Source organism: Thalassophryne amazonica, chromosome 12, assembly GCF_902500255.1.
Source record: "Thalassophryne amazonica chromosome 12, fThaAma1.1, whole genome shotgun sequence".
Lineage (NCBI taxonomy): Eukaryota > Metazoa > Chordata > Actinopteri > Batrachoidiformes > Batrachoididae > Thalassophryne > Thalassophryne amazonica.
Window position 1 is genome coordinate 15,453,382 of NC_047114.1, and position 25,801 is coordinate 15,479,182.

The 25,801-nt window shown below is 41.9% G+C and overlaps 1 protein-coding gene across 3 annotated transcripts in view; it reads left to right on the forward strand.

Moving 5' to 3' along the window:
• Nucleotides 1–2,623: 2,623 nt before the first annotated feature.
• LOC117521692 (E3 ubiquitin-protein ligase RNF31) overlaps nt 2,624–25,801 on the forward strand; it is a 198,606-nt gene continuing 175,428 nt past the window's right edge. For 2 of the 3 annotated variants that reach the window (XM_034183027.1, XM_034183025.1), the window contains exons 1-2: nt 15,829–16,026; nt 19,321–19,467. In XM_034183027.1, the coding sequence (XP_034038918.1) occupies nt 15,829–16,026; nt 19,321–19,467 (345 nt within the window). Of the gene's footprint in view, nt 2,667–2,821; nt 2,862–15,827; nt 16,027–19,320; nt 19,468–25,801 lie in introns of those variants that run through there. The other variant, XM_034183024.1, reaches the window with a different exon arrangement.

A 25,801-nucleotide genomic window follows, 5' to 3' on the forward strand; every position in this document is an offset into this window, starting at 1 on the left:
AAAACCATCAGGCTGTATCCCCCACAGTTTCTTCAGACAAACATTTAGACTGGACTAGTGTGCCTTGATTTTCCAATTGTTTTTATCTATTTTATGCATTTACTGCACTTTAATCTTTGCACTGTCTTTGAGGGCTGTTGTTTTTGAATTTCATTGTGCTTCTTGTACAATAACAATAAATGAATTCAACAATCAATTCAGTTCAATTGGTAGAGAGAGTGGCAACATGAGTCGAAAAAAATCGGTCAAATGACTCATGGTGCCATCGGGTTCAAAATAGTGTTGGCTGTTAATCTGTATGCATGTAAATCTAGATATTGTACTTATTCATTCACTGAAAATGCCATGTTGTTATGCATTTGGAGGCACAAATAGACACAGCAAGGGCTTCAAGATGTACAGATTTCCTTCAGATCTGAACAGAAGAAAAATTTGGGAAAATAAAGTCAGCCATGTGGATGGAAGCCGACTTCTTCGTCAAAGCTTTGAGAAGTAAATTTATTTTTCAATCCCATGTACATTAAAATCGTATATAACTGATTTTGTACAACGGATTTTTCGCTCACATTGGATAAAATGTCCCGTCTGATCACAATGTATTTCCATTAAAGCCCTCGCATGTGGGACCACAGTCATTTCCATGATTAAAAGTCCAACCATTAATTTTTTTCACACCTGTGCAGGTCAGACTGCAGCAGGCTGTAGGCTGTGGAGTAAACTGCAATGGCAGAAAAAAATTCAGAGGAAATTTCGACCTGGTCATTAAATGAGGCGCAGGTCCCGATTCAGGATTCCCGTAGATGTTTGGCGCCTCCTGACTGTAACTAATCCGTGACATACATCTCGCTCATATTGGATAAAATGTCAAGTCCGATCACAATGTATTTCTATTAAAAACCCCAAGCAGTCTGGACATGCAGATGTACAAATTAAAGTTCAGCTCTGACACTCGCCAATTTCAGGAACGCGGGACCGGAGTCATTTCTGTGATTAAAAGTCTGACCTTTTTTTTTTTTTTCCAAACCGTGTTCAGACTGGGACCTGAAGCCTGATGTGCGCCTGTTAAATCAGACGGTCAAATTAGTCCAGAATAAAGCATAATCCAGAAATGGAGAACTTTAAACTGTCACTCACATCATTGTATGACACGGAGTTACAGAGCTGCCGCTGCATAAATCAGGGTTTAAATTAATTAAATAAATCATCATAAATTGTAAATTTATGTGAATTTGATAACTTAACTATTTTTATATTTTGATAGTACCTGTACCTGGATGTGTTGCTGTATGTGGTTAAATGATGAAAAAAAAAATGTTGAAAACATAAAAGGTTCATTCAGTAGTTCAGCGTAGTTGGAACCAAAATAGCGCCATGTTCTGAGTTGACACCACTCTCTCAAGTTAAGACACCCTAGACTGGACTTAAAAAAAAAAAAAAAAGCTCCACACTAGAAAAGAAAACAAAAAACAAAAAACTACTTAACAGATTCTCACCAAATTTGCACCAAAGATAGATTTTAGGGCATGGAAGACTCCACAGAATTTTGGAGGTGATCCAGATCCAGATTCTGGATCAAGTTTCTCTTTATAGGCTAAGGATCACATCAAAACTACTTCACGGATTCTCACCACATTTGCACCACAGATACATATTAGGGCATGGAAGACTCCACAGAATTTCAGAGGTGATCCAGGTCCAGATTGTGGATGTCAGAAATCTCTGATTTCTCTTGTTTATTAATTTGTTGTCTGTCTGTCTGCTAGCAGGATTATGTCAAAACTACTTCACAGATTCTCACCAAATTTGCACCACATGATATTTGGGCATGAAAGACTTCATTAAATTTAGGAAGTGATCCGGATCTGGATTATAGCCCAGGGTATCACTTTATATAGGCTTTGAAGGATTATGTCAAGACTACTTCACGGATTCTCACCAAATTTTCACTATGGATACATAGGCCATGGAAGACACCATTACATTTTGGAGGTTATCCAGATCCAGATTTTGGATAAAGATTTCACTGGCTTTGAAGGATTACATCGAAACTACTTCACAGATTCTCACCAAATTTGCACCAAAGATAGATTTTAGGGCATGGAAGACTCCACAGAATTTTGGAGGTGATCCGGATCCGGATTAGCGGATATCAGAATTCTCTGATTACTCTTGTTTAAACTCGTATTGTACAATCTAAAATCTGATACTCTGAATTATGATGACAAGTTACAGAGAACATTTGAAATGTCTGTGGCTAAAAAAAAGTGAACACTCTTGGTGCAGGGATTTTTATTTATTTATTTTTTGGTCCATGAAAGGGGGAGGCATGCGCTCCACCCCCGCTGCTGCTGATCATAGCAGGAGAGTCTCCCCTGCATTTAAAATTCAACTTTATAGTAAACTGCAAAATTTCAGAAACACATACTCTGTTATAGAATGCAGGAAAATGCACTATATAAAGCCTTGGATTTCGAAATGTTCATGTCCCAAAACCCTCTGTAGTGGCGACAAACTGCGCACATTCAACGCCCCCCGTTCCACCATTAAGTTTGTCCAATCAGCGGCTCAGATCACATCCACAGAATGCCGAATTGTGTGTAAATAAAGTTCTTCAAAAAAAGAGAAAAACTAGCGTAGCGTTAGCTACTAGCAGCGTGCTGCTGGAGGAGAAAACAGGAGGAGAGGAGACAAGAGGACAGGAGAGGACAGGAGACAGGAGAAGAGGAGACAAGAGGACAGGAGTGGAGAGGAGACAGGAGAAGAGGAGACAAGAGGAGAGGAGACAGGTGGAGAGGAGACAAGAGGAGAGGAGACAAGAAGAGAGGAGAGGAGACAGGAGGAGAGGAGCGCATACAGAGGAGGTAAATGACTGATTCTTCTGGATACATTTCTTTAATCCTGTCAGTTGGTGCAGCAGCGTCACATGAAATCACTTTCATAAATGAAAACGTGAGGCTCGGATTCATTTAGCTCTTTTGATGACCTCTGCTAAGGAGCAGAATCTTTTTTCGCTTTTGCTTCTTGAAATTTTTTGTTGGTTTGCACCTGGATGATGCTGGATATTTCTTCTTCTTTCTTTTATTATCAGTTACTCAAATCTTGATGTATATAATCTGATGTTGATGAAATCTGTTGTTTGATCGCTCATATTTCGTTCATCTGTGACTGTAAGATAATGCTCGATGGGGCTGTAACACCCTCCCCAAATCTTCAGGCCCCACACACACACACACACACACACACACACACACACACACACACACACACACACACACACACACACACACACACACACACACACACACACACACACACACACACACACAATTCCACTTGACGTGCCATTTGCCATTCACAATCCCTGGTTTTCATCCTGAGGTTCTCTCATTTGAATAATCTGGTCCGACAGCACCCTCAGGTTTCACAAAACCTATAAAAATGTTTATGAACTGCAGAGAAAAAGCTGTCTGATATTTACTGAAATTCACTTTATGGTTTTTCAGATGTTTGAAAGGTGTGTCATTTGAGGCAATTTTGTCAGGGTTTCCCCCCTTAACTGGGGAACAGGGACACTGTACCATGCTGGTCCAGTCATATACATATACTCAACAAAAATATAAACGCAACACTTTTGGTTTTGCTTCCATTTTGTATGAGATGAACTCAAAGATCTAAAACTTTTTCCACATACACAATATCACCATTTCCCTCAAATATTGTTCACAAACCAGTCTAAATCTGTGATAGTGAGCACTTATCCTTTGCTGAGATAATCCATCCCACCTCACAGGTGTGCCATACCAAGATGCTGAGTAGACACCATGATTAGTGCACAGGTGTGCCTTAGACTGCCCACAATAAAAGGCCACTCTGAAAGGTGCAGTTTTGTTATATTGGGGGGGATACCAGTCAGTATCTGGTGTGACCACCATTTGCCTCATGCAGTGCAACACATCTCCTTCGCATAGAGTTGATCAGGTTGTCAGTTGTGGCCTGTGGAATGTTGGTCCACTCCTCTTCAATGGCTGTGCGAAGTTGCTGGATATTGGCAGGAACTGGTACACGCTGTAGTATATGCCGGTCCAGAGCATCCCAAACATGCTCAATGGGTGACATGTCCGGTGAGTATGCCGGCCATGCAAGAACTGGGACATTTTCAGCTTCCAAGAATTGTGTACAGATCCTTGCAACATGGGGCCATGCATTATCCTGCTGCAACATGAGGTGATGTTCTTGGATGTATGGCACAACAATGGGCCTCAGGATCTCGTCACGGTATCTCTGTGCATTCAAAATGCCATCAATAAAATGCACCTGTGTTCTTCGTCCATAACAGACGCCTGCCCATAAAATAACCCCACCGCCACCATGGGCCACGCAATCCACAACATTGACATCAGAAAACCGCTCACCCTCACACGCTGTCTGCCATCTGCCCTGGACAGTGTGAACCGGGATTCATCCGTGAAGAGAACACCTCTCCAACATGCCAAACGCCAGCGAATGTGAGCATTTGCCCACTCTTGCTTGCCTCTACTGGTGGTTGGCTCTCACTGCGGTATTGTATCACTTCCTGTTCCGGAGCACAGCGGTGTTTTGCTGTATCTGTTAGCTGTTTAATCTGCACAGTTAGATTGATCTAGTTACCTAGATAACGATTTGTTTCACAGTGTTATCTTCACGTGCCTTAACTAAAGCACTCCCTCTGCTGAATCACCTCTAAATTATTTACACATTATTCACTTTGCATGTTTTTAGGAATCCGCTAGCTTAGCGCAGCTACTAGCTCTTAGCCGGTTTAGCATGGCGGCTTCTCCTGTCTCTCCCGCACTTTTCTGCTCTGGGTGTGAAATGTTTAGTTATTCCTCGGCCTCCTTTAGCAGTAATGGTACTTGTAATAAGTGTAGCTTATTCGTAGCTTTGGAGGCCAGGCTGGGCGAATTGGAGACTCGGCTCCGCACCGTGGAAAATTCTACAGCTAGCCAGGCCCCTGTAGTCGGTGTGGACCAAGGTAGCTTAGCCGCCATTAGTTTCCCTCTGGCAGATCCCGAGCAGCCGGGAAAGCAGGCCGACTGGGTGACTGTGAGGAGGAAGCGTAGCCCTAAACAGATGCCCCGTGTACACCGCCAACCCGTTCACATTTCTAACCGTTTTTCCCCACTCGGCGACACACCCGCCTGAGGATCAAACTGTGGTTATTGGCAACTCTGTTTAGAGAAATGTGAAGTTAGCGACACCAGCAACCATAGTCAGTTGTCTTCCGGGGGCCAGAGCAGGCGACATTGAAGGAAATTTGAAACTGCTGGCTAAGGCTAAGCGTAAATTTGGTAAGATTGTAATTCACGTTGGCAGTAATGGCACCCGGTTACGCCAATCGGAGGTCACTAAAATTAACATTGAATCGGTGTGTAACTTTGCAAAAACAATGTTGGACTCTGTAGTTTTCTCTGGGCCCCTCGCCAATCGGACCGGGAGTGACATGTTTAGCCGCATGTTCTCCTTGAATTGCTGGCTGTCTGAGTGGTGTCCAAAAAATGAGGTGGGCTTCATAGATAATTGGCAAAGCTTCTGGGGAAAACCTGGTCTTGTTAGGAGAGACAGCATCCATCCCACTTTGGATGAAGCAGCTCTCATTTCTAGAAATCTGTCCAATTTTCTTAAATCCTCCAAACCGTGACTATCCAGGGTTGGGACCAGGAAGCAGAGTTGTAGTCTTACACACCTCTGCAGCTTCTCTCCCCCTGCCATCCCCTCATTACCCCATCCCCGTAGAGATGGTGCCTGCTCCCAGACTACTAATAACCAGCAAAAATCTATTTAAGCATAAAAATTCAAAAAGAAAAATAATATAGCACCTTCAACTGCACCACAGACTAAAACAGTTAAATGTGGTCTATTAAACATTAGGTCTATCTCTTCTAAGTCCCTGTTAGTAAATGATATAATAATTGATCAACATATTGATTTATTCTGCCTTACAGAAACCTGGTTACAGCAGGATGAATATGTTAGTTTAAATGAGTCAACACCCCCGAGTCACACTAACTGCCAGAACGCTCGTAGCACGGGCCGAGGCGGAGCAGCAATCTTCCATTCCAGCTTATTAATTAATCAAAAACCCAGACAGAGCTTTAATTCATTTGAAAGCTTGACTCTTAGTCTTGTCCATCCAAATTGGAAGTCCCAAAAACCAGTTTTATTTGTTGTTATCTATCGTCCTCCTGGTCGTTACTGTGAGTTTCTCTGTGAATTTTCAGAACTTTTGTTTGACTTAGTGCTTAGCTCAGATAAGATAATTATAGTGGGCGATTTTAACATCCACACAGATGCTGAGAATGACAGCCTCAACACTGCATTTAATCTATTATTAGACTCAATTGGCTTTGCTCAAAATGTAATGAGTCCACCCACCACTTTAATCATATCTTAGATCTTGTTCTGACTTATGGTATGGAAATTGAAGACTTAACAGTATTCCATGAAAACTCCCTTCTGTCTGATCATTTCTTAATAACATTTACATTTACTCTGATGGACTACCCAGCAGTGGGGAATAAGTTTCATTACACTAGAAGTCTTTCAGAAAGCGCTGTAACTAGGTTTAAGGATATGTTTCCTTCTTTATGTTCCCTAATGCCATATACCAACACAGTGCAGAGTAGCTACCTAAACTCTGTAAGTGAGATAGAGTATCTCGTCAATAGTTTTACATCCTCATTGAAGACAACTTTGGATGCTGTAGCTCCTCTGAAAAAGAGAGCTTTAAATCAGAAGTGCCTGGCTCCGTGGTATAACTCACAAACTCGCAGCTTAAAGCAGATAACCCGTAAGTTGGAGAGGAAATGGCGTCTCACTAATTTTAGAAGATCTTCACTTAGCCTGGAAAAAGAGTCTGTTGCTCTATAAAAAAGCCCTCCGTAAAGCTAGGACATCTTACTACTCATCACTAATTGAAGAAAATAAGAACAACCCCAGGTTTCTTTTCAGCACTGTAGCCAGGCTGACAAAGAGTCAGAGCTCTATTGAGCTGAGTATTCCTTTAACTTTAACTAGTAATGACTTCATGACTTTCTTTGCTAATAAAATTTTAACTATTAGAGAAAAAATTACTCATAACCATCCCAAAGACGTATCGTTATCTTTGGCTGCTTTCAGTGATGCCGGTATTTGGTTAGACTCTTTCTCTCAGATTGTTCTGTCTGAGTTATTTTCATTAGTTACTTCATCCAAACCATCAACATGTCTATTAGACCCCATTCCTACTAGGCTGCTCAAGGAAGCCCTACCATTATTTAATGCTTCGATCTTAAATATGATCAATCTATCTTTATTAGTTGGCTATGTACCACAGGCTTTTAAGGTGGCAGTAATTAAACCACCACTTAAAAAGCCATCACTTGACCCAGCTATCTTAGCTAATTATAGGCCAATCTCCAACCTTCCTTTTCTCTCAAAAATTCTTGAAAGGGTAGTTGTAAAACAGCTAACTGATCATCTGCAGAGGAATGGTCTATTTGAAGAGTTTCAGTCAGGTTTTAGAATTCATCATAGTACAGAAACAGCATTAGTGAAGGTTACAAATGATCTTCCTATGACCTCAGACAGTGGACTCATCTCTGTGCTTGTTCTGTTAGACTTCAGTGCTGCTTTTGATACTGTTGACCATAAACTTTTATTACAGAGATTAGAGCATGCCATAGGTATTAAAGGCACTGTGCTGCGGTGGTTTGAATCATATTTATCTAATAGATTACAATTTGTTCATGTAAATGGGGAATCTTCTTCACAGATTAAGGTTAATTATGGCGTTCCACAAGGTTCTGTGCTAGGACCAATTTTATTTACTTTATACATGCTTCCCTTAGGCAGTATTATTAGACGGCATTGCTTAAATTTTCATTATTACGCAGATGATACCCAGCTTTATCTATCCATGAAGCCAGAGGACAAACACCAATTAGCTAAACTGCAGGATTGTCTTACAGACATAAGGACATGGATGACCTCTAATTTCCTGCTTTTAAACTCAGATAAAACTGAAGTTATTGTACTTGGCCCCACAAATCTTAGAAACATGGTGTCTAACCAGATTCTTACTCTGGATGGCATTACCCTGACCTCTAGTAATACTGTGAGAAATCTTGGAGTCATTTTTGATCAGGATATGTCATTCAAAGCGCATATTAAACAAATATGTAAGACTGCTTTTTTGCATTTACGCAATATCTCTAAAATTAGAAAGGTCTTGTCTCAGAGTGATGCTGAAAAACTAATTCATGCATTTATTTCCTCTAGGCTGGACTATTGTAATTCATTATTATCAGGTTGTCCTAAAAGTTCCCTGAAAAGCCTTCAGTTAATTCAAAATGCTGCAGCTAGAGTACTGACGGGGACTAGAAGGAGAGAGCATATCTCACCCATATTGGCCTCTCTTCATTGGCTTCCTGTTAATTCTAGAATAGAATTTAAAATTCTTCTTCTTACTTATAAGGTTTTGAATAATCAGGTCCCATCTTATCTTAGGGACCTCATAGTACCATATCACCCCAATAGAGCGCTTCGCTCTCAGACTGCAGGCTTACTTGTAGTTCCTAGGGTTTGTAAGAGTAGAATGGGAGGCAGAGCCTTCAGCTTTCAGGCTCCTCTCCTGTGGAACCAGCTCCCAATTCGGATCAGGGAGACAGACACCCTCTCTACTTTTAAGATTAGGCTTAAAACTTTCCTTTTTGCTAAAGCTTATAGTTAGGGCTGGATCAGGTGACCCTGAACCATCCCTTAGTTATGCTGCTATAGACTTAGACTGCTGGGGGGGTTCCCATAATGCACTGAGTGTTTCTTTCTCTTTTTGCTCTGTATGCACCACTCTGCATTTAATCATTAGTGATTGATCTCTGCTCCCCTCCACAGCATGTCTTTTTCCTGGTTCTCTCCCTCAGCCCCAACCAGTCCCAGCAGAAGACTGCCCCTCCCTGAGCCTGGTTCTGCTGGAGGTTTCTTCCTGTTAAAAGGGAGTTTTTCATTCCCACTGTCGCCAAGTGCTTGCTCACAGGGGGTCGTTTTGACCATTGGGGTTTTTACGTAATTATTGTATGGCCTTGCCTTACAATATAAAGCGCCTTGGGGCAACTGTTTGTTGTGATTTGGCGCTATATAAAAAAATTGATTGATTGATTGATAATCATGGTGTCTAATCAGCATCTTGATATGGCACACCTGTGAGGTGGGATGGATTATCTCAGCAAAGGAGAAGTGCTCGCTATCACAGATTTAGACTGGTTTGTGAACAATATTTGACGGAAATGGTGATATTGTGTATGTGGAAAAATTTTTAGATCTTTGAGTTCATCTCATACAAAATGGGAGCAAAAACAAAAGTGTTGCGTTTATATTTTGTTGAGTGTGTGTGTGTGTGTGTATGTATGTATATGTGTATATATATATATATATATATATATATATATATATATATATATATGTGTATATATATATGTATATATATATATATGTATATATATATATATGTATATATATATGTATGTGTAAAACTAGCTGAGTTACCTGTTCTGTGCATGGATAATAGAGAAGTTTAGCCATGTCATTATATATTTCGTGTCCCTTTAGTTAGGGTATAGTAAATTGCATTGTCTGTATGTTGTCATTATGAATTTTCATAGAGCAATTTGTGACATTCATGAGACTCAAGTGAATGATGATAAGTATACAAATAATGATGTTTATGAGTTCAGTGGTACGAATATTTCATGAAGTGAAAGATGGAACATTCCATTCAACGAGGTAAAGCCAAGTTGAATGGTATGTATGTATTTTTGTATTTGTGTATTTGATTTATTTTTTATTTATTTCTTCTTTGCAGCGTGTGTGTGTGTGTGTGTGTGTGTGTGTGTATATATATATATATATATATATATATATATATATATATATATATATATATATATATGTGTGCAGAGTGCAATGGTACCAAATGTATGGAACCAAATTTGCACTCTAAATGCAATGCAACACAAATGGGACGAATAGTCCATGTCACATGACATACAAAGCACCAGTCAAATGACAAGGATCCACTCAGCCGTTATATAACATGTCATATCAATGCAATGATCTGGGATATAGTATACAAATAATGAATGTTTATGAGTTCAATGGTACGAATATTTCATGAGGTGAAAGCTGGGTTTCACCTCATGAAACTACTCCGCACACACTGTCCTGTACACCTCCACGCACAGCCTCAGCTCCGGAACCACTCTCCTTGATAGGGGTTGGACCTCATTCTTCTTTGGAGTTGCCCAGGGGGTGAGGCGCCAGGCGGGTGTGGGGATACTCACGAGTCCCCGGCTGAGCGCCACTACGTTGGCGTTTACTCTCTAGTAGACGAGAGGGTCGTCTCCCTGCCTCTTTGGGTGGCGGGGGGGGGGGGGGGTTACTCTGACTGTTGTTTGTGTGTGGAGTATTCGGCCTTCTTGGAGTCCCTGAATGGAGTCCTGTGTGGGGCTCCGGTGGGGGACTCCATTGTTCTGCTGGGGGACTTCAACGCACACGTGGGCAATGACCGATACACCTGGAGAGGTGTGATTGGGAGGAACGGCCTCCCTGATCTAAACCCAAATGGTCATTCGTTATTGGACTTCTGTGCTAGTCATGGACTGTCCATAACGAACACCATGTTCGAACATAAGGATGCTCATAAGTGTACATGGTACCAGAGCACCCTAGGCCAAAGATCGATGATCGATTTTGTGATCGTATCATCTGATTTAAGGTCGCATATTCTGGACACTTGGGTGAAGAGAGGGGCAGAGCTGTCAACTGATCACCATCTGGTGGTGAGTTGGATCAGAGGGTGGGGGAGGACTTTAGACAGACCTGGTAAGCCCAAAAGGATAGTGCGGATGAACTGGGAACGTCTGGAGGAGCCCACTGTCTGACATATCTTCAACGCACACCTCCAGCAGAGCTTCTCTAGCATCCCTGTGGAGATTGGGGGCATTGAACCAGAATGGGCCATGTTCAAAGCTTCCATTGCTGAAGCTGCAGCAGGGAGCTGTGGCCTGAAGGCCTTAGGTGCCTCAAGGGGCGGCAACCCTCAAACACCGTGGTGGACATCGGTGGTCAGGGAAGCCGTCCAACTGTAGAAGGATTCCTTCTGGGATGTGTTATCTCAGAGGATTCCAGAGGCAGTTGCAAGGTACCGAAGGGCAGCAACCTCTGCTGTGGGGGAGGCAAAGTAGTGGGTGTGGGAGGAGTTCGGAGCAACCATGGAGAAGGACTTCCGGTCGGCACCAAGGTGCTTCTGGTGGGCTGTGAGGCACCTCAGGAGGGGAAAACGGGGAACCATCCAAGCTGTCTACAGTTAGGATGGGACTCTGTTGACCTCAGCTGAGGAGGTAATCCGTCGCTGGAAGGAACACTTGGTGGAACTCTTGTTTCAGACCGGAGTGCCCTCTATAGTAGGGGCAGAGCTAGAAGCTGATGGAGGATTTTCATCAATTTCCCCGTTGGAAGTCACTGAGGTAGTCAAACAACTCCACAGTGGCAAGGCCCCGGGGGTTGATGAGATCCGTCCCGAAATGCTGAAGGCTCTGGGTGTGGAGGGATTGTCTTGGATGAGACGTCTATTCAACATTGCATTGAGGTCTGGGACAGTGCCTAATTGGGGTGCCGGGAAAAAATCGATTCAGGTCCAAATCGCGATTCTTATTTATTAAGATTCTGAATTGATCCAAAATGTCCAAGAATCGATTTTAAAAAACATTTTTAAAAACATTTCCTTGCTTGCTCACTGCGTGTACTGTTTGTCAGGCAATGGCCTCCATACTGCAGCGTCCCCATGAGGGGAGGGTCCGCTGTGCTTCAAACATTCGTGAGCTGCAGCTTAGCATGGCGGACAAAGAGCTAATTCAGCCAGCACTGTCTTTGCTGAAGGCAAATGTTTGGGCGCATTTTGGATTTTATTATTTGCTGCATAAGAAGGAGCTTGACATGACATATGCAGTGTGCAAAATCTGCAAAATGAAAGTCAAGTCCTTCAGAAACACTTCAAATCTGCAAGCTCGCATGCTACGCCATCACCCGGAGCTAAAATAAGAGGAGCAGCGGTCTCTGCTGACTACTGATCAGCGCTTCGCTAAACTGCCAGCCAACTCTGAACGAGCAAAGCAGATAAGTAAATTTACATCTTTAGAATCACTTGATTAAGAAAATGCAGCTTTAGAAGGTTAAACATAAACATTTTTTAGGTAATATAACTATTTCTCAGAGCTCTTTGAATTGAAAATCGATTCTGAATCGAATCGTCACCCCAAGAATCGGAATCTAATTGAATCGTGCGTTGTTGTACGATTCACATCCCTAGTGCCTAAGGAGTGGCAAACTGGGGTGGTGGTCCCCATATTTAAAAAGGGGGACCAGAGAGTGTGTGCACCCTGGAGTAGTTAAAGTCTACTCCAGGGTGCTGGAAAGGAGGGTTCGGCCGATAGTTGAACCTCTGATTAAAGAGGAACAATGCGGGTTCCGTCCTGGTCGTGGAACAACCAACCAGCTCTTTACTCTCACAATGATCCTGGAGGGTGCCTGGGAGTATGCCCACCCAGTCTACATATGTTCTGTGGACTTGGAGATGGCATATGAACGGGTACCCCAGGAGATACTGTGGGAGGTGCTGTAGGAGTATGGAGTGAGGGGGTCCCTTCTCAGGTCCATCCAGTCTCCATACTCGCAAAGCGAGAGCTGTGTTTGGGTGCTCGGCAGTAAGTCGGACTTGTTTCTGGTGGAGGTTGGCGTCCGCCAGGGCTGCGCCTTGTCACCAATCCTGTTTGTGATATTCATGGACAGGATAAAGGATGGTGTTGGCTCTCCTGAAACAGTAAGAGCCATGAAGGTCCCCCAGTGTGGGTAGAGGGCACCCTGTGATCTTCTTTGCCATTTTGGTAAACCTCTGGAGCTCTTTCCTGTTTGCCCCGTGCAGCTGGTAAACCACGTACAGAGGCAGTATGTGATGATGCTCTCCATGGTAGAGCGGTAAAAAGACACAATCTCTGGTTTATGTTATTTTTCCTGAGGATTCTCAGAAAATGGAGTCTTTGCTGTGCCTTCTTTACCAAGTGTATTGTGTTCCTGTCCCATATTAGTTTCTTCTCTATGTGGACTCCCAGGAAATGGAAGTTCCTGACCCTTTCCACACAGGTCCCCCAATGATAACTGGTTGAATGTCTGTTTTGTTTCTCCTGAAGTCTCTGATTAGTTCCTTGCTTTTGGATGTGTTCAGGAACACGTTATTTTCTCTACACCACACCTTCAGCTGTTCCACCTCATCCCAATAGGTGCACTCATCTCCAGTGATACAGCCTACCACTGTGGTGTCATCCGCATACTTAATGAAGGTGTTGGATAGGGATGCAGTCAGAGGTGTAGAGGGGGAAGAGCAGCGAGCTCAACACGCAACCTTGAGGGGAACCGGTGTAAGATATCGTGACCTGGATCCCCCCCCCCCGATTTCTGTACAATATATTGCCAAATTCATCCCACTATAAACTTGGCAGTATTAAACAATAATGTAGCAACCTTCCAATCAGGATAGAGCACCCTTTAAACTCTATTTCATGGATGTTTTATGGTCCCAGATGAAGCACAGTTTGATTGACGGTGAACAATATTGGTATTCTTTCTGTATGTATCGATAGCTATCTACAATAGTAATACTTCCGATTATGAAGTATCTGTAAATCCCCCTTCCAATATAAGTGGGGAGGTCAAATAATACATGAGCAGGGAAGATATTATAGATGTGATTTTTTAGAGAATTTATACAAAAAGGGGCCAGTCACTTCTTTATGGAGAATGAAAATGTTGTTTTCCACTGTTTCAGCTATGTGTAAATATGGGCAGGATGAAATGGCTGATAATGCCACAGCAGACTTGCTTTGCAGGGGTGGGGATAAAATATCCAGGTCATAAGCGGGGAGGTCAAATAATACAACCCTAATTCCAATGAAGTTGGGACGTTTTGTGAAATGTAAATAAAACAGAATACAGTGATTTGCAAATCCTCTTCAACCTATATTCAATTGAATACACCACAAAGACAAGCTATTTAATGTTCAAACTGATAAACTTTATTGTTTTTGTGCAAGTATTTGTTCAGTTTGAAATGGATGCCTGCAACATGTTTCAAAAAAGGGCAGTGGTATGTTTACCATTGTGTTATATCACCTTTCCTTCTAACAACACTCAATAAGCGTTTTGGAACTGACGACACTAATTGTTGAAGCTTTGTAGGTGGAATTTGTTCCCATGCTTGATGTACAACTTCAGTTGTTCAACAGTTCGGGGTCTCCATTGTTGTATTTTGCGCTTCATAATGCACCACACATTTTCAGTGGGCGACAGGTCTGGACTGCAGGCAGGCCAGTCTAGTACTCGCACTCTTTTACTATGAAGCCACGCTGTTGTAACACGTGCAGAATGTGGCTTGGCATTGTCTTGCTGAAATAAGTTGGGACGTCCCCGAAAAAGACATTGCTTGGGTGGCAGCATGTGTTGCTCCAAAACCTGGATGATGATTTCAGCATTGATGGTGCCATCACAGATGTGTAAGTTGCCCATGCCATGGGTACTAACACAACCCCATACCATCACAGATGCTAGCTTTTGAACTTTGAGCTGGTAACAATCTGGATGGTCTTTTTCCTCTTTTGTCCGGAGGACATGACATCCATGATTTCCAAAAACAATTTGAAATGTGGACTCATCAGATCACAGCACACTTTTCCACTTTGCGTCTGTTCATTTCAAATGAGCTCAGGCCCAGAGAAGGTGGCGGCGTTTCTGGATGTTGTTGATGTATGGCTTTCACTTTGCATGCTAGAGTTTGAACTTGCACTTGTAGATGTAGCGACGAACTATGTTAACTGACAATGGTTTTCTGAAGTGTTTCTGAGCCCATGCAGTAAGATCCTTTAAACAATAATGTTGTTTTTTAATGCAGTGCCGCCTGAGGGATCGAAGGTCATGGGCATTCAATGTTGATTTTCTGAATCTTCTGATTATATTATGGACTGTAGATGATGGAATCCCTAAATTCCTTGCAATTGAACGTTGAGAAACATTGTTCTTAAACTGTTGGACTACTTTTTCACGCAGTTGTTCACAAAGTGATCCTGCCCCATCTTTGCTTATGAACGGCTGAGCCTTTTGGGGATGCTCCTTTTATACCCAGTCATAACACTCACCTGTTTCATGTGGGTTGTACATGAGCAGGGAAGAAAACTGTGGATGTGAATTGAGAGAATGTACACAAAAAAGGGGTCACACATGTCAGAATGGAGGAGGATATGTGTGATAATTCTGCAGCAGACTTGCTATGCGGGGGGTGGGGGGATATCCAGGGGAAAATATACTCTTACACTTACTCTTATACTCTCACATTCAGCACATTTGGCGCTGAATGTGACAGTTGTGGATGCATGAGGGCCAATCCTGACTTTCTGTGAGCTATCTGACAGAAAGTACTTAATCCAAAGACATGTGGAATGAGGTAGACCGAGGTTCAGCAGTTTCCTCATGAGGCCATGGGGGAGGATGGCTTTGAATGCTGAACTATAATCCACAAAGAGAAGATGGGTGTAGTTGCCCTGTTGCTCCAGGTGGGTCAGCGTGGTGTGGAGGGCAGCAGTCACTGCATCCTCTGTTGGTCTTGTAAACAAATTATCTAATTTAATAAGTCTCATTTACTGTTGTGCACAACTAATATATCCAAAACTCTGTGTGTGTGTGTGTGTGTACGCATGTGCATGCATGCGTAGGATGTCGTCTTTATCAGAGCAGCTGCAGGAGGTCCGGAGTCGAGCTGAAGTGTGTCTGTACTCGAGTGGCAGAGTAGTGGATGTGCGTGCCGGGGTTATGGCCATGGCAACTCTGCCTTTACCACCCTGCTCCAAATACTGCCACATCGCTGCTGAGAGCATGGTCATTGAAAACAGCTTCTGCAGCAACCGAAAAGAGGTGAGAGGATTTTCATCCAACAATCTCTGTGATTATTTTATCGTTTGGATTTTATTGTGCTGCTATTGATACTGATACTAATGAATATGTCAACTTTGTAATATTTATGTCAATACAACTGGTTGGGCTGGAATGGTACACATGTTTTCTGATACAATATGTATCACAATACTTTTGTGCAGATTCAATAACACAATCCTGAAGAAACATGATTTGTGAGATTTCCAATTCAGTGTTTGAGTTTAATGTACAGTTTATGAAAAGACATGAACCATAAGCGCAAACTAAAACATGCATGATAAAATCTATTAATCAATGCAAATATTACACCTCAAATTACCAGCATTTGAAAAGCTTGATGCCACATGGGATAGCATGATGTGAAGACACGTTGTGATCCAAGACAGTGAACACTGTGGAGCCAAGAGGACGGATCGTGTCCAGAGCGGTCATGGGCCAGTATGTTATAAAAAACTGACCATCATTGCTTTTATCTTTCGCTTCGTATCTAACCACTGTCACACACTGAACTGCACACAGCATGCGTCTGACTTCATTTTTTTTACAAATAGCTTTCTTATTATTTCTTTAGTGCTTCTTGAAATAATTTTCTGCTTGAATATGGATTTCGCTGCTCAGTTATTTTGATGCCAGGCTACAGTGTAAGCAAAAATTAAAACACAAGAACAGTCGATTGTGTTATTCGTGAAGTGAGCTGTGGGAGATTTCATTACAGCGGAGTGGAAATGACCAGACTGGGCAGCTGTGTGTGTGTGTGTGTGTGTGTGTGTGTGTGTGTGTGTGTGTGTGTGTGTGTGTGTGTGTGTGTGTGTGTGTGTGTGTGTGTGCATGCGCATGCGCATGCGTGGTTTGCATCAATAAATGTGTAATGTACCTATTTACACTTTGTATATCAGGGAATTTTTCTTCTGATTTTAGGAATATATAGTCTGGGCCTTTGAAAAAGAGTGTGTGGAGGTTTCAGTGGGTGGGCTTTTAAATTAAAGTGGGTTGGGTATTTCTGTTACATATGTCACAGATACTGTTTTAAACCTGTAAGAGCTCCATGTGGATGTATAATTATTAGTCGTTAAAGTCAGAGCAGGGTTTTAGTGCAAAACCTCCGCTAACACTGACACACAAATTCTGCTTACATTTGAAATTTATCCATGATGGTAAGTAAGAGGTGTTTTAGTTACATGTGGAGCAACAGGAAACATTAATAAGGCTGTTTTTATTCATTTTGTAACAGAACAGCATAAAGTTAAAAGTTAAGTTAAAGTGTTCAATGTCACATGCATCCAAACCACATGAGCACTGCGTGCTGGGCACAATTGACAAGATGATCCAAAGTGAAAAATGTTACACACCAGTAACATTTTTTATCAACCAATTAAGTGATGTCAAATCAAAACTGATCAAAGTGCGATTAATTGAGATTTAAACATTGACTCATTACCGTTGCTCTTATTAATTAATCTAAATTAACATGCTATTTTTTACAGCCATTATATATTTACTAAATGAGTTACCCATTCTATGCACGGGTCATAATGAAGAATTTTAGCCATGTCATTGTATATTTCATGTCTCTTTAACTAAGGTGTAGTAAGTTGCATTGTGTGTATGTTGTCATCATTAATTTTCATAGAGCAATTTGTGACATTCATGAGACTCAAAGGAATGATGATAAAAAGGTGACAGCATGTCATATCACTGCAACACTCTGGCATGCCGTACACAGGAGGTACATTTTAACAAGAAACACGCGCCTTAACTCGCATGCCGTGTGTGCTGGCCCGTTCAGATTGTAATTAAAGTGCACCCTAGCCAGCTGCTACTATGTAGCAAGTAAAGTGTGATGCTTGCTACCAGGGTTCTAGCTAGCACCATTTTAGTGCCGGATAAAACAATATTGCCAAGCCCTATTTTAACTAATCTTGAGGAATTTTAGATGCATTGAAAGCAAGAATAAGAAACAAAAAAATTACATTTATGTTGTAATATTTGTAAGATCAAAGTTCTTTTTTGCAGGGTTCTGTCCAAGTTTAAGTTAATAAATTAAATAACGTTGAAAATGTTAAAAACACATTAATATTTACAGGACATAGCATTTACTCTCTTCTTCAGAAATGAGAGAGTAGTTTTTAATCTAGTGAAGCAGGCAGTTTTTCTGTCATCCTTTTTTTTTTCTTTTCTCTCTCTCTCTCTCTCTCTCTCTCTCTGATTGCACTGTCTGCTGTTTTCAAAACTCAGAGCTTTTTGGAAACACTAAGACTTTCAACTGTAAAATAAACTGTACATTTCTGAATATATTATCACATACGGACACAGAAGGACCTCTGGATTATTTAATTTAGGTTTTTCATAGCATTTTTTTTTTCTTCAGCTCAGAGCAGAGATGCTGTTTTCATCTGCTGCTGTTCACAGCTCTGTGGTCACAGAACACGCTGACTCTGATTTCTGCTGTTTGTGATTTGATACGAACAAAATGAGGAATATATTTCTAATATATTGCTGCTGCTGCTTCTCCAAAAATATTTATCCTATCAATGTTCCATTTTGGCAGTGTTCATCCTTGACTCAAATGGTAAATTTCAGCTCTCCACAGTTTCTCTGTGATCAAAGTTACATGTATGCATGCACACACACACACACCTACTGTATGCAGGTGCTTTTAATTTGACAAAAAAACAACAACAAAAAAAAAAACACAGTGGCTGAAGACATTAAAATCACTACAGTTTTCACTCATGGTACCAACATGAGACTTAACTCACTCATGGTAAGAGCAACATAACACTTAATGAAACTGACTAAACCAATTGAACTACAAAAACCACAACAAACCAATAACCCTAAGAACACTGTTAAACAAACATGAACCACAGTAGCAACATTTAAAACCTTAAAAGCCTGAACTCCCATGGTGCATTGCAGCACAATGCCCACTGTTTACTGGTTCACGAACACTGCAAATTTCTCCAAAAATATTTGTTACACTGTTCAGCTTTGACCCAAAATCATAAGTATACCAAATGGCAAAAGTCAGCTCTCCTCGGTTTTTGTGTGATTGAAGCCATACACATGCATGCACACACACAGAGGCTGCTTGGCTATTATAATATAAATACCCATCCCTACCAATGTTAATAGATGACATGCAAATTAGTGATGATTTAAGTGACATAAAATTATTTTCTGTAGATTAGAACTAAAACGGACAAATGAAGTCCACACACACGCTTCTTTGTTGTTTGTTCTCATGTGCTACTGTTTGTGCTTGTTCTTCAGACCATTGCTTCTCTCCAGCGTTTGTCTACAGCACTAAATATCCTTGAAAAGTATGGCTGTAACCTTACAAATCCCAACAGGCCAAAGTTCTGGAGAACAGTAAAACACAACAACCCAGTGTTCAGAGCCACCGTTGATGCTGTTCAGGTAACACAAAATGTCTTATCCTTACACACTGTTCCATAGTTCTCTCATGTTTTAGACATGCACCCAAGTGATTTGGATGCAAAGAAACATAAACACAAGGACTAATACAAAAACTAATTAAAAAAACTGTTTCTTATGTTGCTGATTTGATACTTTGTAAGATTTGTTCACATTAATTTGGCCTCTTTCAAAAGATAAGAATAATAGTAAGATATTTAAAGTAGTTTTGGCAGCACATCAAAAGTATATACAGTATATCTTAACCTTAAGTCTTGTGTTTCGGTGAATGAAACTTGTTTTTTTTATGAAGAATGGATATAATGTTACTGTTGTATGTGTGGATCAGGTTTGTTGGTGGGGAGCAGCTCTAAAAGGAAGCTTTGAACAGCCTGTTTTTACTGTCACATGACTCAAATGCCTTTATTACCTGTGGAAGATTTCAAGCAGTTTTCGCCTAAATGACATCCCAAAACTAAAGGCTTGTTCGTCTTGAACACTTGATAAAGGACTTATTTACTTTATACCAGGTGACAGAAAGCTTTAAACATTAATTGCTAGGTTTCACGTAAAAAATCAATTTCCGCCTAAAATATTTATTTATTATCAAATATGTTTCTTAGTTTTCAACACAAAAATATTTGCCACGGAAACTTCTGGATTGTAAGACCAATATAAATGTTCCTCTGTGTCCTTTCTGCACACTGGAAGAGGAGGAGGATGGGAGGTTGTTGTGTGTTTGAGTATCTCACAGCCTCACAGGGTGGTGACGACCAGAGTTGGGTAGGATTACTTTGAAAGAATACATTTGGATTACATGTATGTATGTACATACATTTGGATTACTTGTAATCTGATTACTTTTGGATTACATTTAAAAGTAATCCTACCCAACCTTGGTGATGACACAGCGAGCAGAGTTTTACAAACTTTTCTTTTAAAGCCTGCTCTGTGTGACCTTGCTATGGTTAAACTAAAAACAGCTGCAAACCTGTGACACATTAACAGCAATTACTAAGGTTTTTTTTTTTTTTTATACTCCTAAAGACCCTTTTTGGGGATGACATGAAATTCCTACTCGGACTGCAAACCAGGAGCGAATCCAGATTGAAAGAGGGTGTTGTGGGGGAACGTACCCTCCATGACACCCCTTGATTAGAGGCCCACTTTTGAAGACATTTTTCATACCAGTACTTCTTAGTAATAACTATACTTTTAACAACTAAAATGGTTAAATCAGTATTAATCTGGGCCTAAGTTTAGACTAATATAGTTCTGGACTAAGTTTATTTGATGAGCCACATTAAAATAAGTTTAGTTAATTGAACTTTTCTACATAACTAAAGTGGGATGTGAAATAATATCTTTTTTTAATGTAATGTCTAAGCTCAGGCATTGCTGGGTCTGTTTTGGGTTCTCGCTTTAAAATCAGGTCAGTTAGAATGAGGGAAGCCAAAAATATGAAAATGACTAAAGCTCTTGTGGTTACTAATCTTATCAAACAAGCATGTAGATTGTGATATCAATATGAAATAAAGGCAAGGAAAAGGTGAAAATGTGCTAAAGAAAATACAAATCCAGCACACATTTAGCAGTACAACTAAATTGGGGAGGATCGGGGTGAGAAAAATAGTCATAAAAAAAAAAAACATCCAGAATGCATCAAAACCCCTAAATTTTCTGGGGACATTGAACGGCCCTCAAACCCTCACCACCAAAAGTCCACTGTTACCAAGTCTCTCCCTTAACAGCACTCTCATCTCCCAAGATTCCATTCTGTTGGTCCCCGAAGCCAATAAGACTTTCACTATCCTTAAATACAGTTTCTCATCTGCACCTATTGTCACACAAACAGACCCGGACCGTCAGTTCATGGTGGAAGTCGATGCTTCCAACATTGAAATAAGTGCTTTTCTTTCCTAGCGAGCTGAGGGTGATAGCTGACTCTATCCGTGCGCTTTTTTCCTGGCGTCTGTCTCCCACTGAAAGGAACTAGGATGTGTGGAACTGGGAACTCCTGGCAGTTAAGGAGGCCCTGGAGGAATGGAGGCACTGGCTGGAAGGAACCTCAGTCTCATTCATCGAATGGATCGATCATAAAAACCTAGCCTACATCCAGTCTGTGAAAGGGCTCAACAACTGGGAGACCCGGTGGTTGCTCTTCTTTGGACATTTCAATTTTGCCATAACATATCACCTGGGGTCCAAGAATGGGAAACTGGATGCCTTGTCTTGCCAGTTCTGTTCACCAGACCAAGCTCCTGCTCAAGATCAGATCCTACCAGCATCCATGATTGTGGGAGCCCTTACCTGAGATGTGGAGGAGTTCATCCGGGAAGCCCTGGAGCACCATTCTGATCCTGGTGGAGGACGGCTGTTTGTCCCGCCAGAAGCCAGGTCCTGGGTTCTGCAATTGTGTCACAACATCCGACATATGTGCCATCCAGGAATTCACAAGACTTTGGACCTGGTTGGATGCCACTTCTGGTGGCCTACAGTGCAGGCAGATGTGAGGGACATTGTCCAAGCATGCACCATATGTGCTGGGGGCAAGGCTTCTCATTAGCCTCTATCTGGACTACTTCAATCGTCGCCAACACCTGGACGCCCCTGGTCTCATGTCTGTTTGGACTTCATCACTGGTTTGCCTCCCTCCTAGGGCAACACAGTTGTCCTCACAGTCATGGACAGGTTCTCAAAGGCCCTGCCGAAGCTTACATCAGCCCAGGAGACTGCGGACCTTCTAGTCCACCACATATTCCGACTGCATGGCATCCCTGTGGACATTGTGTCTGAACGAGGCCCCTGGTTTACCTCCCAAGTGTGGAAATCCTTCTGCTTTGCCCTTGGCACCTCTGTCAGTCTCTCATCCAGGTTCCATCCCCAGACCAACAGCCAGGCTGAACGGGTGAATCAAGAACTGGGAATCCGTCTTCTGATGTGTTGCATCTTCCCATCCGTTGTCCTGGAGTGCTTAGCTGCCATGGGTGTAATATGCCCACAATACCCAACTCTGCTCTGCCACTGGACTCTCTCCATTCAAATGTTTGCTTGGGTGTCAACCACCACTATTCCTGGCCCAGGAAGAGGAGTTGTAGGTTCCATCATTGTAGGCCCACCTATGGCTCTGTCGGCAAGTGTGGACGACTGTCCATTCCGCCCTGCTCCGACGAGGGGCAGGACACGTCACCATGCAGATCGGCCCCCCACCTCTCAGTACCAACCCAGCCAGGATATGTGGTTGTCCGCTTCAATCTTAAATATGATCAATCTATCTTTGTTAGTTGGCTATGTACCACAGGCTTTTAAGGTGGCAGTAATTAAACCATTACTTAAAAAGCCATCACTTGACCCAGCTATCTTAGCTAATTATAGGCCAATCTCCAACCTTCCTTTTCTCTCAAAAATTCTTGAAAGGGTAGTTGTAAAACAGCTAACTGATCATCTGCAGAGGAATGGTCTATTTGAAGAGTTTCAGTCAGGTTTTAGAATTCATCATAGTACAGAAACAGCATTAGTGAAGGTTACAAATGATCTTCTTATGGCCTCGGACAGTGGACTCATCTCTGTGCTTGTTCTGTTAGACCTCAGTGCTGCTTTTGATACTGTTGACCATAAAATTTTATTACAGAGATTAGAGCATGCCATAGGTATTAAAGGCACTGCGCTGCGGTGGTTTGAATCATATTTGTCTAATAGATTACAATTTGTTCATGTAAATGGGGAATCTTCTTCACAGACTAAAGTTAATTATGGAGTTCCACAAGGTTCTGTGCTAGGACCAATTTTATTCACTTTATACATGCTTCCCTTAGGCAGTATTATTAGACGGTATCGCTTAAATTTTCATTGTTACGCAGATGATACCCAGCTTTATCTATCCATGAAGCCAGAGGACACACACCAATTAGCTAAACTGCAGGATTGTCTTACAGACATAAAGACATGGATGACCTCTAATTTCCTGCTTTAAACTCAGATAAAACTGAAGTTATTGTACTTGGCCCCACAAATCTTAGAAACATGGTGTCTAACCAGATCCTTACTCTGGATGGCATTACCCTGACCTCTAGTAATACTGTGAGAAATCTTGGAGTCATTTTTGATCAGGATATGTCATTCAAAGCGCATATTAAACAAATATGTAGGACTGCTTTTTTGCATTTACGTAATATCTCTAAAATCAGAAAGGTCTTGTCTCAGAGTGATGCTGAAAAACTAATTCATGCATTTATTTCCTCTAGGCTGGACTATTGTAATTCATTATTATCAGGTTGTCCTAAAAGTTCCCTAAAAAGCCTTCAGTTAATTCAAAATGCTGCAGCTAGAGTACTGACGGGGACTAGAAGGAGAGAGCATATCTCACCCATATTGGCCTCTCTTCATTGGCTTCCTGTTAATTCTAGAATAGAATTTAAAATTCTTCTTCTTACTTATAAGGTTTTGAATAATCAGGTCCCATCTTATCTTAGGGACCTCGTAGTACCATATCACCCCAATAGAGCGCTTCGCTCTCAGACTGCAGGCTTACTTGTAGTTCCTAGGGTTTGTAAGAGTAGAATGGGAGGCAGAGCCTTCAGCTTTCAGCCTCCTCTCCTGTGGAACCAGCTCCCAATTTAGATCAGGGAGACAGACACCCTCTCTACTTTTAAGATTAGGCTTAAAACTTTCCTTTTTGCTAAAGCTTATAGTTAGGGCTGGATCAGGTGACCCTGAACCATCCCTTAGTTATGCTGCTATAGACTTAGACTGCTGGGGGGTTCCCATGATGCACTGTTTCTTTCTCTTTTTGCTCTGTATGCACCACTCTGCATTTAATCATTAGTGATCGATCTCTGCTCCCCTCCACAGCATGTCTTTTTCCTGGTTCTCTCCCTCAGCCCCAACCAGTCCCAGCAGAAGACTGCCCCTCCCTGAGCCTGGTTCTGCTGGAGGTTTCTTCCTGTTAAAAGGGAGTTTTTCCTTCCCACTGTAGCCAAGTGCTTGCTCACAGGGGGTCGTTTTGACCGTTGGGGTTTTACATAATTATTGTATGGCCTTGCCTTACAATATAAAGCGCCTTGGGGCAACTGTTTGTTGTGATTTGGCGCTATATAAAAAAAATTGATTGATTGATTGATTAAGGGCATTCTGCTCAGGATGGACTCTCACAAGCTGGCTCCATGCTTCATTGTGGAGATGTATGTGATGGACCGAATGCTCAGTCCTGCGTCAGTTCGACTGCATCTGCCCCGGTTCCTCAGGATTCACCACATTTTACATGTCCCCAGGATCAGGCCTGTTCACACTAGCTCTCGCTGCCTGTTCGGTCCTGTGGCTCCAGTCTCTGGTCATGTCTACTGTTCTGTACTGCCTCCTGACCTTCCTGCACATTTCCAGATTCATCATGTATAACCCATTTTCCTAAAAAAATGTACTTTGAATTTGTATCATCTCAGCTCCCACCTGTGGGTCCATATTTGGTCCACTGGGTTAAACTGTAGCACAGGGGTGGGAAACTTGTTCCAGAAAGGGCCAAGAGATTGCAGGTTTTCTTTGCAGACACTGACTTCACCAGATGATTGCACTGATTAATATCACTTTGAGCAGATGGAATCAGTTAATCAGTGCCCACAAGTTGCCCACCCCTGCCATAACACATAATGACAACGTGAAAAAGATGTTTTGAGATTTTTTCAAATTTCTTAAAAATAAAAAAGTAAAAAATCACATGTATGTAAGTATTCACAGCCTTTGCCATAAAGCTCAAAATTGAGTTCAGGTGCATCTTGTTTCCAGGGGTCATCCTTGAGATATTTCTACAGCTTAACTGAAGTCCACCTGGGGTAAATTCAGTTGATTGGAGATGATTTGGCACACACCTGTCTACATATGAGGTCTCACAGTTGACAGCGCATGTCAGAGCATGAAGTCAAAGGAATTGTCTTGTCTTGAGACAAGATTGTCTCAAGGCACAAATCTGAAGAAGGGTACAGAAACATTTCTGCTGCTTTGAAGGTCCCAATGAGCACAGTGGCCTCCATCATCCATAAATGGAAGAGTTCAGATCCACCAGGACTCTTTCTAGAGGTGTCCTCCCGTCTAAACTGAACGAATGGGGAGAAGGGTCTTAGTCAGGGAGGTGACCAAGAACCTTATGGTCACTTTGTCAGAGCTCCAACATTCCTTTCTGGAGAGAGGAGAACCTTTCAGAGGGACAACTATCTCTGCAGCAGTCTATCAATCAAGACTGTATGGTACAGCAGCTCCATGGAAGCCCGTCACACTAGAGCACGAATTGCATGAGTGCTGTACGAATTGACATTGGGGCAGTTTGTGCTGCATTCGAACTGCACTC